We start from the raw sequence: 17569 nt of genomic DNA, 5'->3' as shown, positions 1-17569 counted from the left end.
CACATTAACATGACACAGTAGTTCTTCCCAGTTGGCAGCATCCTAACCTGCTCCCTAACCCTACGTTCAAACAATCACCCCATGCAATTATAATACACCAAATAAACAGGATCCTACCAGATCACATGGGGAGGATGAAATGCAAGGACATTACAAAAAAAAGTTTCAGCTAAATGGTTACGAGTCATATCTTTTAAAAAAAACTTAAAACATTTCCCGTGAATGCCAAAGTCAGCAACTGAGTTTAAGGTGGGGGGTTCTAGAGCCACCCCGTTGCGATGATTTCTGTCGAGCCTTCTAATACTTCAGCGTTGTTAGTATGTTCCCAGGTGGCAAAAATGGAAATCTTTCCAGACCAATAGACTGGTCTTGGATCAGTTTTCAGGGCTGTCTCCAAAATGTTCTTGGAGAAATGAGGGGACACTGAAACACTATTGCTGGAAGCAGCTCCCACTTCTGTTGTTTTTGTGAAGGATAATAAATAATTTGTCAGCTTTTATTTTTAATAAATTATATCCATTGATAGGGCTATGTGAATCCCGAACGTTATCCCTCAGAAAAGACTATGGGTAACTGTTCGATTACTCGCACATGGATATCTGGTTTATAGGTATCTTGACTTGTGCTTCAGAGCCCAACTAATGCCTGTTATTAGAACACCGTTTATCTGAGATAATCCGAATTCTCTGCGCTCCTCCTCCTAGTATCACACCAGCACCTCCCTGCCACCAGAGAAGTAACTCCTTTATGTTTCGACAGGCAACCCAAAGAGGCCAGATATTTGTCCAGGCCTGCTTTGTAAAGATCGTGCCATATCTAGCGGAAGGCTAAAAAGCTGCCTATCACACATGGGAGTAAGGAAAAAATGGGATCCAGGCCCAAGTGCTGAGCGATTAAGTAATGAGAGATCATATAAACACATGCAGCTGCATCCTACCGAGACAACCACAGTTCCATCTAGCTTAGTACTTTGATCATCAGAGGCTAAGGTTTTGGGCAGGATGGAGTTTTTCCACAGGTCCCACACAACAGAAGGCAAGTACGAACTGATCTCAAGTTTCTTTTCTAGTGAACAATTACTCTTTTTTCCCCTTCCTTCGGCTTCCTCTGTTTCTCCCAGCTATCCACTTTGGAACCTACCCACGTCATGGATTTCAGCTTTTTTCCAATGTTCTTTTACAACAGAGATTGCATAAATGAATGCAACGGCATGCCCTTAGACACAGAAGGCTGAATAGGTATGTAAACATAGGTACGGTTTGTGTCTTTTGCCCTTAGTCCTAGTTCTTTCATTCTCAATCATCCATAGTTGAATATGGCGAATCCTGGAGTATCCGGCAAGACCTCTCGTAATCAACCCGTCACCAACTGGACCGCCATCAGCAAGAAGAATCCAGAAGCCTCTGACGAATCTTGCCATCTTCTTTACTTGTTCTTCCTCCCTCACCTGTCGGTGTTGGTGGTGCCAAATCTGTGAAGACAGACAAGCAATTACAAAAGGAAACTGCAATATTCTCAAGCTCCAATAAATAAAGTAAACCTTGCATAATGGGAGTGTGCTACCCCAATACGTGTAGTCACCATTTTGCGTGACTAGGGTAACACACGCTGTTTCCAGCTTTGGTACGTCTAGACGCACATCCTCAACAACCTGGGTTTTGGATCAAGCACATCAAAGCTGGAAAACACGCCCTATTCTCCCAAAACAGAATCCGCACATACTAATAAGGTCTTAGAAGAAGGAGGAGGAGGAGTTGGTTTTTATATGCCGGCTTTCTCTACCACTTAAGGGAGAATCAAACGGGCTTACAATCACCTTCCCATCCCCTCCTCTGTGAGGTAGGTGATGCTGAGAGATTGTGACTAGCCCAAGGTCACCCAGCTGGTTTCGTGTGTAGGAGTGGGGAAACCAACCCAGTTCACCAGATTAGCCTCCACCGCCCATGTGGAGGAGTGGGGAATCAAACCCGGTTCTCCAGATCAGAGTCCACCACTCCAAACCACAGCTCTTAACCACTCCATCATGCTGGCTCTCCACACAGTGTGATCGCCATCACACTTAGTGTGATCCCTCCCTTATGTCTGCTTGCATCATCAAAATTGTAATGAATGAACAAACTGATCATTGGATAGATACATTGACCAAATATGCTTGCCAGATCCAGGACAGGAACACAGGAATCTGACTTACACCGAGTCAGATCACTGGTCCATTAAGGTCAGTATTGTCATTCACATTACCTACTACTTTATTGCTTTAACTGGAGATGCCAGGGATTGAACCTGGGACCTTCTGCATGCAAGGTAGATGCTCTACCACTGAGCCACAGCCCCTCCCCTAGCAAAAGGCGCTTCATATGTCAATTTAACCCATACATGTACACAACCAAAAACAGCTTTACCCTTTAACTCGGTTGCACTCTTTGAGGGTTCTCCATCAAGTTTCTTTCCAGATTTGTCTTTGATGGTGAGTGACCTCCCGTCTGCTGCATCTGTTTTAATCATGCCAAGATTCACCAGGAGTTGCATCGCGTCAAACTTCTCTCCGGTGTCTTTCAGGCTCTCCAAAACTTTGAGGCACTTATAAGATTTAAGCTCGCTTACATTTTCCTCGAGGAAGAGGAGGTAAAGGCTCAGGTCGTCATAGTGCTTTGTTTTGACCTTGAGAACATCAAACGTGGGCAGGATTTCATATAACTGCAGTATGTCTGAACTCTGCCTGAACGGGACCAGCAAGGCATAAAGCACGACGGGCACCAACAGCACATACACAATTAAATTGATGTAACTGAGCAGCTGGAAGACACCGACTGCGATCAGTTTGCACTGGACCCGTTCCGGAATAGTTGTGTCATTCTTTAGGATCCCGGTTTTCAGGTTGCAGACGAACTCGTCGGTCATAGAGGAAAGGCTGATATAATAGCCCAGGTAGAGGCAGGCCAGCAGAATAATTGTCAGTGTTAGCAGACGGCAGACGATGTACTTGATTATCAAGTGCTTGGACCTCTTCCTTGTCTTCAGGTACTGTTCCACCATGGGGTACTTAAAGTAGCTTTCGGATATCTCCCACAAACTAGGGGAGAAAAGAGAATATCCAGAGGAATTACAGGAGGATTATAGAATCACAGAGTTGGAAGGGACCACCAGGGTCATCTAGTCCAACCCCCTGCATAATACAGGACCCCTACTCCATGCCCAGAAGATGGCCATGGCGCCCTCCCTCTCATGATCTGCCTAAGGTCATAGAATCAGCATTGCTGACAGATGGCCATCTAGCCTCTGCTTAAAAACCTCCAGGGAAGGAGAGCCCACCACCTCCCAAGGAAGCCTGTTCCACGGAGGAACTGCTCTAACTGTTAGAAAATTATTCCTAATGTCTAGATGAAAACTGTTTTGATTTAATTTCAACCCATTGGTTCTGGTCCGACCTTCTGGAGCAACAGAAAACAACTTGGCACCCTCCTCGATATGACAGCCCTTCAAGTACTTGAAGATGGTTATCATATCACCTCTCAGTCTTCTCCTATTCAGGGTAAACATAGCCAGCTCCTTCAACCTTTCCTCATTCTTTTGCTTTCAAGCCACACAAAAAAAACACAGAAAGCTGGAAAAGTAGGTCAGATTCCTTGGAGCTGGGACCAGTTTTAGACAAATGCTAATCTGGTGAAGCAACATGGCTATATGCCATGGGTGCATAACATATGACACAAAGGCCACATGGGGGCCCACAAGGACATGTTGTGTAGCCCAGGGAGGCACCAGCACTTGGAGGTTTGGAGAAATCAGAATATCCACCCCACATTTCTCACCGACCTTCCCAATTTCTGGGTGAGTCTCAGCCAACTCTCAGTGCAGAGAACAGCAGAATAGTAGCATTCTCATTGCCTCCCAGCCATTTCGCTGTTGCACCTCACGGGCTTACACGTACAGCAGAGAAATTTCCTGTGGGATAGAGGTCAGAACGCTGCCACTTCTTACTCCAGAGAAGATCTGAGAGGCTCCATTTGCCCCAAACCAGTGGGTCATACTAGAACCAAGTGAGGTCATGGGGTGGCCAGCTTAGCTCCAGAGAAGATCCATTATAGCCTAGGTAACCGTTTTGAGTAGTGCACCCCTTCTATAAACATACAGACGTAAACTTTTAATGACCATTCCTTCCTCCTAGGGAATCCCAGGAATGTGTTTGAGAGGAGCAGGAGGGAAAGTAGGTTCTAACAGAAAATTCTTAGAGCTGACCAAATTCCAGCTGCCAGGATTAACTGGGGTAAAAAACTTATGACAACTGAATGATAACCCCAACATAAATAAGTACTGTAGATGGAGCCTGTGCATTACTTCATTTTAGAAGTGGCTAGTCTGGGGAGGGGCCATAGCTCAGTGATAAGAGCATCTGCTTGGCAACCAGAAGGCCCCAGGTTCAATCCCCGGAATCTCCAGTTAAACAGATCAGGTAGTAGGTGATATGAAAGACCTCAACCTGAAACCCTGGAGAGCTGCTGCCAGTCTGCGTAGACAATGCTGACCTTGAGAGACCGATGGTCTGATTCTGTACACAGCAGCTTCATGTCGTTGGGAAAATGCTGGATGTTGCCAGAGCTTACCCTCGTCTGTCTCATGGTAAATTAGGAAATGGGGGGGGGTTTACACACCTTCAATGGCTCTCAAAACTGTATTTTGAGTCAGTGGTATTAACTTGGTTTAAAGAATGGATTACATTAAGAAATTTAAAACTCTTGGCATTCGAAGGGTTGGCATGCTTATATTTGGTATGGAAAAGAAAAAAATAAACAAAAGATTTGGTCATCATATACTGAGATTTGCAATAAGTAAGGTGTGGAATAGATATAGAAATAAATTAATGGCTAAGATCCCTTTATGGCTTTCATCACATGAGGCTCTAAGAGTAGGGCAGGTACGGGAAAACACTGGCTTACATATAAGGACTTACTATTAGAAACTATTGAAAAGGACAGAGTAGTGAGCAGTACTTTCCAACTTGAAGTCTGTTAAATAAAACAAAACGAAAACAACACAGAGATTATGGCAAGAGGGGTCATGTTACCTCTGACCTGTGTTGTCACTAATAATGGGTGGTGAGCTGGAGGGATCCTTCAAGTCCCCATTATGGCAGCTGTTGGCAGCTCTGATCGCTCTGTTGTAGGCTCTGTCAAGTTCTTCCATAATAAACTGCAGGTCGGAGCTAAGGTAGGGTGTCGCGGTGAAGCGCCAGAAGAGATATGGCAGGTACAGCAAGACAGCAAGGAGCAGAAGGATGTATGGGAAAAACTGGGGGAAAGAAGAAAATCAGGTTAGGGAAGGAACTCAGATTAGAATCCAGCTGCAATCACATGCAAGCAGGAAAAAAAAAACCATATACCTGACATCTTACAAATTCAACACATGTTCCTTCCAGCTCATGTAGGTATAATGTTCACATTACAAATTAGAAAATGCAAAAACAAGTGCATTTAGTACCATGACCTAGAATTTTTGGTTTGACCTTTGAAGATCATGGGCAGCCCATTCCTGAAGGGAGGGGAAGTTTCTTTGGAGCTGGTGTGACCCTGCGTCAGTATAGGTGCCACCTTATTATGAAATAAGGTGGCACGTACGCTGATGTGGGAGCAAACACACCGGTGTCTGGGCACCGCCAGCCCCCGGCGCCAGCGCAGCCATAGTACTTACTTCTCAGTAGACCTGTTTAGGATTGCTCCCTGTGTCTGTGAAGGTGGCGGGAAATAATCTGAACTGGCTCTTTCCTTTTTAGCTCTCAAAGGGTGCTTCATTTCTTTATCAGAGGCCTTTGTCCAGCCAGACGATCACAAATAGAGCAGTTCAGAGGGCCATGATGCTCATAAGGCAGAAATTGCTTTATGTGTCTAGGAAGGTTCACAAGCAACCCTTTTGCTTCCTATGCACAAGTATTATAGTAATCTTTGTGTGTGTGTGTATGCTGTCAAGTCACAGCTGACTTATGGCAACCCCATAGGGTTTAGGATTTTCAAGACAAGAGGCATTCGGGGGTGGTTTGCCATTGCCTGCCTCCGCGTCATGACTCTGGTGTTCCTTGGAGGTATCCCATCCAAATACTAGCCAGGGCTGACACTACTTAGCTTCCGAGATCTGACGTCAAGCTAGCCTGGGGCTATCCAGGTCAGGGCTATAATCTAAACCCATTAAATTAGAGTAACTCTTCAGAGGATTAAATGGTTGAATCTGGACTCCACTATTAACTAACATGTATGTCTTACAACTTTAACAGACATACAGAATACAGCTATAGACATGTTCTGGGAGTTCTGGACTTGGAACTTAATTATTAGATGTGTGGGGGACCCAACTTGGAGCAGGAGCAAAGAGTGGGGGCAGGAGCCTAAGCATCGCCCACCCCATGCTGTTTTTCAAACCTGAAATGGTGCCAATGAGCCACTATTTGTCCCATTATGGAAACTTACATGTAGTCCTCAGTATGCCTAATTTACCTCAGACAGTTAGTAGGTAAGGAAAATGCCACTGGGGGAAAGCTGAAGCCTCCTCTCCCTGCAGTCCTAATCTGAATTGGTCCCATGTATCCCTGAAAATTAAGTTCCAAGTACAGAGCTTCTAGAATATGTCTGTCAACAGACCTGGGAACAGTGTATTGGGCCGTTAAGCTCCGAGTCAGATGACTGGTCTCTCAACAGTGCGCATCTGTGACATGAATATTTCAATCTCACTGCCAAATGGCTGAGATTTGATGAGACATGTTATAGCAATGTGTGTGTGTGTGTGTGTGTGTGGCCACTGCTGATGGGAAAGCACCGAGAAAGAGCAAAGGCCAGCTGAAACCACTTGGGCAGGCTGACTCAAATGTTCTCTCTCAGGAAGGAAGCCAGGAAGAGAAAACATATCTGGAAAAGGTCTTCATCGCAGCGAGGAAATCAAATTGCTTTGCAAGAGTTTGCGCTCCATTGAAAACCAAGAGGAGCTATGTGTTTTAGCTTCGTATTGGTCAGAGAGTATTCTGTTTCTGGATTTTTAAGTGGGAACGCATGCTCTCTTCAATCCCAGAATGCTTTCCCCCACCATTCTGTTTAATTTTTACTTGATGTAATCTGCCGAGAGCATTGGTGTTTCTTTTGATTTCATTGTTGTACTGTTACGTTGGTTAGGACACATCCCACTCATTCTTGTGGGAATGAATGGCATTGTTTGGTACAGCTGTGAGTGGCTCAAAACTGACTATGAGGCAGGTTCTAGGAAGGCAGGTGAAGGACCATGGGGCTCAGGTGGTATTGCTGCTAGCCGTTCCTGTAGAGGGTTTTGCTAGAGAGAAGAATACTTCAGGTAAATCACTGGCTACCCAGATGACGGTGTTTAATAAAGGAAAGCCAGGCTGTGGTCCCAGAAACAAAACCTCTCTCAACACCGTCACTTGGGTAGCTAGTAATTTACCTGAAGTATTCTTCTCTCTAGCAAAGCCCTCTACAGGAAGCACTAGCAGCAATACCACCTGAGCCCCATGGTCTGTATTAATGAAGTACTAATGAAGGTACAGGATGTACTTCACATGGAAGAGGGGAAACGTGTTTGGCGTTAGTGAACATGACCAAGAGGTGTTTAAGCTAAACTCTGTGTGGTAAGATAGGGTGTGGGTGCTACGGGAGAAACTGGGGGAGTTGAGACGGTGCTTCAAAACCACAGAGAAAATCACCGGGACAGTTAATAGAGCACAATATTCACAGCTTTCAATACCAATGCTCAGAGTATGGGATATAAACAAAACAATGCTGAGCTCCCAGTGCAGGAAAGCAAAAATGACTTAATAGGTATGGTGGAGATTAGGTGGGAGACTTCCATAAAAATAATATAGTTATAACTAGAATAGTTATAACTAGAAATATATAACTAGATATAACTAGTTATATATATAAAACTAGAAATCATTGTACATCATGGCCAAGCTTCACTTTATGGCTCAGGAAAATGGCACTTGGGGTGGGGGAGGCTGGAGCCCCTCCTCTTCTGAAGCTGCAGGCCCAGTTCTTATTGTGTAGTTTGGCCTGCAGTGATTTGCTATTTGTGTGGCTCTGAGACAAACGGAAACAAGAAGGCAGCGGTGTAATGTGCTAGGGATGTTTTCCCCCCCAAAAAGCAATCATTTCTTTCAACAATATTGGAGTATTGGAGAGATTCAAACAAGCCCACGCTTGACTGACACAAACAAGACAGCCTCCCGTGCTGGCACCAAACAAAGAGCTGCTTTCACACACGTCGGATAATGCACCGTCAATGTACTTTAGCAATCGTTTGAAAATCCATTTTCCTGTTTGAAAGGATCGGAGAAATGCGTTGACAGTGTGAAAGCAGCCGGGCAAAGAACAAGGATGGGAGAGAGTCACAATCTCAGATTTCTGAGGTAAATTTTCATTTCCCTGAAGAAAGAAGAATAATTTTTTTTAATAAAAATGTATCTTTACAAACTTTATGAAGCCAGAGAGGAAGGTGTCCCGAGTCACCCCACGAAAGCTGCCTCTGTTGCACAGCTGCCCAACAGTAAGAGTCCACATAAGCTCCTTGGCGCCAGGAAAATGTACTTGGAGAATAGCAGCTCATTTGGGTACCTACGAAAGAAAGCAGGATGCACCCCTGTGAAAGGTCAACATAAAACATCCCGCAGAACAGCCCAGAAATGGAGAACTTGCAACCGATTTATATTTGCAATGTAACTATGTAGAAAACCTTTCCTCACGTGTGCAAGGGAGGCTGCCTTACTGCTCCGCTATTTAATAATAATAATAATAATAATAATAACCCTGCAATATAGAAAGCCAGCATACAAAGAAGAGCTCAGCCTAGCCCCCTTTACTTACTAATTTTCTTCAAGCAAGGAGTTCAGCGCTGTTAGCAGGGGCTAAGGTTGACTATGAAGAAGAGGAAGAATTGGTTTTTATATGCCAACTTTCTCTACCTTTTAAGAAGAATCAAACCAGTTTACAATCTCCTTCCCTTCCTCCCCCCACAACAGACCACCTTGTGAGGTAGGTGGGGCTGAGAGAGTTCTGAGAGAACCATGACTACCCCAAGGTCACCCAGCTGGCTTCATGTGTAGAAGGAAAACCAAAACCATGTGGAGGAGTGGGGAATCAAACCAGGTTCTCCAGATCAGAGTCCACCGCTCTTAACCACTACACCACGCTGGCTCTTCTTCTTAAAGCCCAAGATTTGAAAGCCTACTACAAGCCACACTTTGCATAGGTAGAAACTCTAGTTAACTTTAACTGTGGTGAACTTCAGTGCAACCAAACTGGTCTCAGGAGGGACTTTCCTCCAGGCCTACAGGTATTCCCGGAGTCTAATTCCCTGATTTGTTAACTGGGATTAGCAAGGAGCCAGAATTACATTTGCTCCGAAATCAGCTCTTTCCTTATCAGTGAAGGGAGCTCTTGGATTCAGCTTCCGACTCCAGAATTGATCTTAAGAGGAACAAATCCCGTGTGTGTATGTTAAGTGCTGTCAAGTCGCTTCTGACTGACTCATGGCGACTCTATGAATCAATGTCCTCCAAAACATCCTTTCTTTAACAGCCTTGCTCAGGTCTTGCAAACTGAGGGCTATGGCTTCCTTTATAGAGTCAATCCATCTCTTGTGGGGTCTTCCACTTTTCCGGCTGCCCTCAGCTTTTCCTAGCATGGTTGTCTTTTCCACTGACTCTTGTCTTCTCATAATGTGACCAAAGTTCGATACCCTCAGTTTAGTCATTTTAGCTTCTAGGGTCAGTTCAGGCTTGATTTGATCTAGAACCCACTGATTTGTTTTTTTTTTGGCAGTCCATGGTATCCGTAACACTCTCTTCCAACACCACATTTCAAAGGAATCTACAAATCCCATACATGACAAAAATCACACTTATAGTTTTAGAGTGGTACCTATTTCTTGTGCCTCTAGCTATTTTCCTTGCTAATCTGGCCATGCTTGGTACCTTATCGGTGCCACCTTTTGTGTTCTCTCACATGAAAATAGGTACACTCTTTTGTATTTTTATTTACATTAGAGAAACACTGGGGCTGCAGATGTTCTCCATACAGACGTCTCCATCCCTTCGCTGTCTGGCGTTTTCAGAACAAAGAACGATCGCGGACTCTCCCAACACAAATCCAGATCTGTTTGTGCATTATAAAGATCGCCTTTTGTAACAAAGGCCGACGGCACTACATCATAGCTCATGTGTAAATTGCATGAAATGTCCAAAATCTGGATCATTTTGCACAATCCTTCTGCGTGAAACCGAGAAACTGTAGGGGCTCTGTTCATAATGAGAATAAAAAGAGTTTGCATGAATCGTGGTTGTCATGTAATTCAAAGGCCTGTTGTCATAGCGTGGAGATACGCTCTTATTGGACACAGGACTCCTTGATGAAAACAGTAACTTGTTTATCTGAGTTACGGGATGGTGAGGGGGGGGGGGATAAAACAGACCTAGCTCAGTTGGGAGAGACCCCAACAGTTCCTTTTTTCTGTCAGTCGGGTGGGGGAAAGGGACTTGCCCAAAAGTTCTGCTATCATTTAGGCCGTCAAAACAAAGGGATGCTCAGAATGGCCAAACACCAGATGCCTTCTTGTTATATAAACAGTATCCATATTTTTTTAGGAGAATGAGGTATAGTGGTAGGAGACGTATTACTATTTTAGATTGATATGAATCAATAATTCAGTTCAGTTTTAAAAGGCTGTAGGTCTTTTGCTCCTTGATTCCCAAGTTGGTTTGTCCCTTACACATTGAGTCAGTCCAGGTGTAACATGTATGTGGTTTATTTTAAGTAGGGTTTGCTCAGAAAACTAGGCTCAGCTCAGGTTCAAATCCTGGGTCGCCTTGAAAAATCCTGGCTTCGTCATGTTTGCTATTTCCCTTGCCCTCTCTCACATTGACCTAGCTGGAATCCCCAGCCGGGGAGAATGTCTGCATTCATATGAACCATCAACTCGCAACCGATTTATGGCGACCCTTCCTCTTAAGAGTGTTACTTGGTGGTCTACAATCCAAGTACTGACCCTGATTAGCTTCTGAGACCTGACATAATCAGGTTAAACCATTCTATTCCACATTGTGTCTGCATACATACAATCCATGAAACCATAGTTCAGACTAAGTGTGGCTAATAAATTAACTTCAAGCCATGGTTTCAGATGTTGGTTTGATGGACCCTAAAGTATTATAGTTAGTGGAGCGTTAATTACACTAAACACAGTTTAATGAAACTGTAATTGTGCATGATGTGAGTGTTCTTTTCATTCTTCATTTTTTCATTCTTCATTTTTGAAGGCAAATGAGCCTTAAAAAATGATTATACCATAACTATTTTCACTATCCTGCTAGCTCTACACATGTAATAGTGCTCTGAATGAAAAAAGGGGAACCAACTTTTGTTCTACCCTAGAAACTATTATCTCTCAATATGGGCTGCATCCACACAGTGAGGGTTTGTTGTTTGGCATTCATTGCCATGACAAATGCAGAGGCATTTCCATTGGCGATTGGGTGTCTTTCTATGCCATTTCCCCTGCATTCCCTCCCATTACACAAACCAGAGGCCTCTTTTCTTTAACTGATTACCGATTTTAAAGAATAACCCTGAAAACGCCCTCCCACACTGTGACAGAGGAAATGGTGAATGGGAGGGGCTGGTGGGAGGGGAAATGGCAGTGATGCGCTTGTGAGCGCAGAAAGCCAGGACATAAATTTTGTAAATAAATAAATTAATGTGGGCGGGACCTTTAAAAATGTACACCATCTTGTACAGACTGTATACTGACACACTTGGACTGTGTTCTTCCCCAAAAGAAGACTTGATTTTTATACCCCGCTTTTTTCTACTGAAAGGAGTCTCAAAGCGGGTTACAATCACAATCCCTTCCTCTCCCCCACAACAGACACCTTGTAAAGTATGTGGGGCTGAGAGAGTTCTGAGAGAACTGTGACAGGCCCAAGGTCACCCAGCAGGCTGCATGTGGAAGAGTGGGGAATCGAACCCAGTTCTCCAGATTAGAGTCCCCCACTCTCAACCACTACACCATGCTGGCTCTCAAAAGATTAAGCAAAGAACGTTTGAGAGACATGCTCAGAACAGGGGGAAACTGGGAAGTGGATGATTAGAGGATAACATGTGGATAGTCCCAAAAACAGAGCCCCAGTTCAGGAACGAACACAGAGAAAAACATTGGTGTGGAAGCACCCGCAGGTGACCAGGTAAGCTGCTACTTACAAGCTGGCTATAAGGCCCATAGGCCAGTGTAAGAGCTGGAGGAGGAATTCAAAAGACAGCTGCAGCGATATTATTAACTGCTGTCAGTGCAGGTTTTGCAGCTAAATATAAATTAGAGAGTGAAACTCCAAAGAAACAGACATCCTTAGGAGGAAGCTGAAATGAAAAGAGAGTGAGTGTTGAGCATTGAGCAGATTTGGTGGGGCAAAACAGTAGAGAAAAAGTTACTCTGTCAGTAGAGGGAAAGAAAAACTGTGGCACTGAAGTTAAACAAAGATTTTTGCTTTGTGTCTCATGTAATCTTGGCCTCGCCCACACTAAGTATAAACTCTGGCAAACAGTGATGCTTCATCATTCCTAATTCTTGGAAAGTCCCGCTACCAATTCTCAGTGAAAAAGATCTGCAAAAAGATCTGCAAAATGAGGGTTGCCAGCTCTGGGTTGGGAAATACCTAGATATTTTGGGGGTGGAGCCTGAGGAGGGCAGGGATTGGGGAGGAACTTCAATGGGGTATAAACCACAACTCGCCAAAACATGAGACCAACTTTTAATATAAACATATATTTGTAGCAGTAGAAAAGAGCAAGAGTCCAGCAGCACCTTAGAGGCTAACAAAATTTCTGGCAGGGTATGAGCTTTCATGAGCTATAGCTCAATTCTGAAGACAGACAAATATGGCTATCCATCGTGATATATTTATAGGATTGCCAATGGACCTAGGGAAAAGAAATCCTGTCCCTTTAACAGAGGCTTAATGGGTTAGCTCCATCCAGGTTTTTCCACTCAGTTCCTCATCTTACTACAACCCCTATCTCACATGATTTTTGTAGAAGAAGGGTTGGTTTTCATATCCCGACTTTCTCTACCACTTAAGGAAGAATCAAACCGCCTTTCCTTCCCCTCAACAGACACCCTGACTGGAGCACAATAATCTAATCTACTTTACAGTGCTGTTGTGAGGATAATCCTCCCTCCTCCATGCGTGCTGCCCAGAGCTTACTGGAGGAAGAAGGAGATTTTTTTAAAAAGTGATAAAGAGAAACTAGCAGAGTCACAATTCTCAACATTTTCCTGACTCACTTTAGGGTGGTAGTTTAAATATCTGGTCCATCCTAGGAATTTCACTCAACATATGAGATGGAGAAATAACAAGGACCAAGACTGAAAGGGGAAAAAGAGGCTGCAATCCTATGCATGCTTAGCTGGTAGCAAGCCCCTCTGAATAAAATGGGTCTTACTTTTGCGTAAACATTCATAGACTTACATGGTTCCAGTGCAATCCTAAACAGAGTCATGCACTTCTAAGACTATTACTCTCTTCCTTTCCATCCTTTCTTTGCCTGCAATGTGGACGTTTACTAGCAAAATAAACTTTTATGCTAGACTTCATAAAGAATGGTGTACATCCCTTTTCCTAAGTGGATTATCTTTGTGTAGGAAATAAATGTTACAGATGACTGGTGTGAGCTTTTATCTACCTTGCTCTCAAGAATGACTTTGTTACAAGCAGATAAAAACAGCAACGTCATTCAAAGGCAAGGGTGAATACATGCTACATGCTAATGTTTTCTTTCTGGACTTTGAAACTAAGTACTTTGTTTACATTTTATGTTGCCTTCATTCATATAAAGCACACCTACATAAGTAGTTTAAGTAGTTCAGAGAAAATCAAAGGGGACAGGGATCTCCACAAAGGGAGAATATGAAGAAAATTAGGGGATAACTGAACTAGCTAAGTAATCAAACACAGGTTTGATTACTTAACTAGCAGCAGAGAAACTGGCTGATAGCAAAACAAAAGTAGTAGCTCCACAAAGCTACTTTACTGGCGAATTATGGGTTACAGCTAGGGTTGCCACCCTCCAGGTGACACCTGGGGATCTCCTGCTATTAAAATTGATCTCCAGATGACCAAGATCATTACACCCTACTGAGGTCACTCCCCTCCCCAACCCCCCTCCTCCAAGCTCCAGCCCCCAAAACCTCCAGGTATTTCCCAATCCAGAGCTGGCAACCCTAGCCACAACCTAATCTAAAAACAAAATAAGCCACCCTTTGATTTAACCAGCTTTTCACACTACTTCAGTCTCCCATGTGACCAGTGGGTAGGGATAAGATTACTCTGAAGTCCTCTTGTTAAATAAATTGCTATTTTGTTTTATTTATTTATTTGATGTGATTTGATTTATACCTTGCCCTTTCCCAGTGGGTGGCTAACAACAACATAATTACAAAGTAATTAATATAAACAAGGATATAAAGCATAAAAACATACAAAGTAATTTCTAATAAATCTTAAAACCTAATCTAACTGAAGAGACGGCTTGTTATGATGATGTATTTTAAGTAACCCTGTCCTTGGGTGGGACCAAGGCTCAGGGAGACAGCTCCTGTTTGGCATGTAGGAGTTCCCAGGTTTGCATGTAGAAGGTCCCCTGGCATCTCCAGGTAAGAGGATCTCATAGTATGTGATAATGATGTGAAAGACCTCAGCCTGAGACCCTGGAGTGCTGCTGCCAGACAGAGCAAACAATACTGCCCCATGGGTCCGACTCAGTATGGTCCAACTCAGTATAATCGTGTGTATTCTGATTTCCTGCCAAACAGTAATATGATAGCCAGTCTTTCAACATGCAGGGCCTGTATCTATTACAGTAGCATCAAGTACAGTTTTTCAGATACCTGAAGCACTGTGACATCTGCTGGAACTCTGTCTTCTCTTACATCGCTCTTAAAGGTTGAGATGAGATGTCTTGACAGGGAAAAGGCCTTCTCAGCCACAGGTGGGGTTGCCAACCTCCAGGTGGTGGCTGGAGATCTCCTGCTATTACAACCGATCTCCAGCCAATAAAAATCAGTTCACCTGGAGAAAATGGCTGCTTTGGCAACTGGACTCTATATAGCATTGAAGTCCCTCCCCAAACCTCAGGCTCCACCTCAAAAACCTCCCACCAGTGGCAAAGAGGGACCTGGTAACCCTAGCCACAGGTCCAAGACTGTAGAACTCCCTGCTATGGGAGCCCCCTCCCCTGTCCTGAGACATTTTCTATTTCATTCCAGTGCACATCTGAGAGAGTTTAACGTTTATATCTCTGGTTACTGGTTTGTTTACCCACCAACCCATTCCCTAGTGAGAAAATATGGCTTTGGGACAAAGAAGGAAAGTGGTTTTCGAGTGAGTCATAGCTCACTGAGAGTGACAGTCCATTTTCAGATGCAGCTAGCTAAGTTAAGCTAGCTTCAGGCAAACAATTAAAATGTAAGGGGAGGGGAGAGAAGAAAAGTTAAACAACTCCAGATCTAGGTCAGGATGCACACGCACACACACACACAAAGCACAAAAATCTTAGAAGCAAAGTCAGGGGTAAAGCAAGTAAACTGTCTTTTGGGGAAGCAGTAGTATTTTCTGCTTCTTCAACAGGTTTTTAGTTCAATGCTTTTAGTGAATAGTCTGGGAGCATTTGATTCTGTAAAATCACTAAGCTTAAGTAGGCCCAGACCATGGACAAGAGAGCAAAATTAGTCATACCCTGTGAGTTAAACGCATAGGGTTTCGCTAATTTTTGTCCTCTTTTCCAGCAGTCAGATCTCAAACTTCTTTTCAATAGCATGTCAATTTGCTTTTCTTCAGGTTTCTCTGCATCATTACTCTTTGACTATTCTGATACAAACAAAGGCAACATATTAATGACACAGGTTCACCCTGACACATAATGCAGGGGCACTTACAGAACTTAGAGAATTTCTTTTCTGCCAAGGCTTTCACTGCTGTTTACTATTTAAAATTCTCTGATGAAAATGTTTACTTCCTCAAAGACAAAACAATGAAACAGCTGAATTTCCTCAGGGGATTTGTTGGAAATCTATTCAAGAAATGAACTCCTCTTGCCTAGGCTTCCTGTATGAAGTGGCAATGAAGAATAAGAGGATCTATAGAGTGGCTCTTCTCCTTGCAGTACTCAGAAATCCCAGCCAAACATTTGGGCTCGAAGGGCCGTGCTTCTAAAACAGGGGACAGGGACTTCAGTGTGTGTGTGTGTGTGTTAAGTACTATGAAGTTGCTTCCGACTGATGGTGACCCTAATGATAGTCCTCCAAAATGTCCAATCTTTGACAGCCTTGCTCAGATCTTGCAAATTGAGGGCCGGGGCTTCCTTTATTGAGTCAATCCATCTCTTGTTGGGTCTTCCTCTTTTCCTGCTGCCCTCAACTTTTCCTAGCATGACCGTCTTTTCCAGTGCCTCTTGTCTTCTCATAATGTGACCAAAGTACGATAGCCTCAGTTTAGTCCTTTCAGCTTCTAGGATCAGTTCAGGCTTGATTTGATCTATAACCCACTAATTTGTTTTTAGTTTTTTTGGCAGTCCACGGTATCTGTAACACTCTCCTCCAACACCACATTTCAAAGGAATCTACTTTCTTCCTATCAGCTTTCTTCAATGTCCAGCTTTCACACCCATACATAGTAATAGGGAATACGATGGCACAAATTAACTTGATCTTTCACAGTGGGTAGCCATGTTAGTCTGTCTGCAGTAGTAGAAAAGAGCAAGAGTCCAGTAGCACCTTAAAGACTAACAAAAATATTTTCTGGCAGGATATGAGCTTTCGCGAGCCACAACTCTCTTCTTCAGATACTTGATCTTGGTGGCCAGTGACACATCCTTACACTTCAGAATCTTTTCTAGCTCCTTCATGCCTGCCCTTCCCAGTCTCAGCCCTATGATGAGACCTTTATTTACTTGCAGTGAATTGTATGCAAGTGCGCGCGCATGCGCTTTTTTAAAAAAAGCACCCCCCCCCCTGCAGTGGTCCAGTCCCTTCAGGGCTGGCCGAGCTGGAGCCCCGTCGGTTCCCACTACCTCCTGGGGAGGCGCTTTCCCGCCGGCCGGTGCCCCCCACCCCACCCCGCTCACCTAGGGAGATCTCCTGGGCGAAGGCCAGCGAGATGAGCAGGATGGGCAGCCCGACGGCGATGCAGGTGACCAGCTTGTCGACGGCCAGCTCCAGCCGCAGCCCCTTGTACTTGCCCTCCGACGGCTCCTTCAGCAAGAAGTCCGAGAAGAGGTACTCGGAGGCGATGTGGGCGATGGCCATCTTGGCGGCGGGGAGGGGCGGGGGCGGCTAGCCCAGGGCGACCCTCCGGCCCGGCGCCGCGCTGCCCGTCCGGGCTGGGCTGGGCTCCTGCGGCTGCCTCCTGCCCTCCCCGAGCGCCACGGGGGTCGCCGGCGCGCCAGGCAGGCAGGCAGGCAGGCGGCACCGGGCGCGCACGGCCTCCGCTTTGTGCTTTCTCGCGCCCCCCCTTCGCCTCCCCCCCACCGACCCA

General features: G+C 44.6%; 1 protein-coding gene and 1 non-coding gene across 2 annotated transcripts; both read right to left on the bottom strand.

The window, feature by feature from the left end:
- Nucleotides 1-1356: 1356 nt before the first annotated feature.
- Nucleotides 1357-17341, bottom strand: PANX1 (pannexin 1). Its single transcript, XM_056858505.1, has 5 exons — nucleotides 17160-17341; nucleotides 8464-8603; nucleotides 5063-5286; nucleotides 2403-3073; nucleotides 1357-1471 (listed from the first exon to the last, which is right to left on the bottom strand). The coding sequence occupies exons 1-5, from the start codon at nucleotides 17338-17340 to the stop codon at nucleotides 1380-1382; spliced, it is 1308 nt and encodes a 435-aa protein (XP_056714483.1). The 5' UTR covers nucleotide 17341; the 3' UTR covers nucleotides 1357-1379.
- On the bottom strand, nucleotides 2263-2334 carry TRNAA-UGC (transfer RNA alanine (anticodon UGC)). The gene has a single exon. It is a non-coding gene; the product is annotated as a tRNA-Ala (tRNA).
- Nucleotides 17342-17569: the final 228 nt, after the last annotated feature.

The sequence above is a fragment of the Euleptes europaea genome, chromosome 12, assembly GCF_029931775.1.
Source record: "Euleptes europaea isolate rEulEur1 chromosome 12, rEulEur1.hap1, whole genome shotgun sequence".
NCBI classification, from domain to species: Eukaryota; Metazoa; Chordata; class Lepidosauria; order Squamata; family Sphaerodactylidae; genus Euleptes; species Euleptes europaea.
This window is presented reverse-complemented; position numbering and strand designations above follow the sequence as displayed.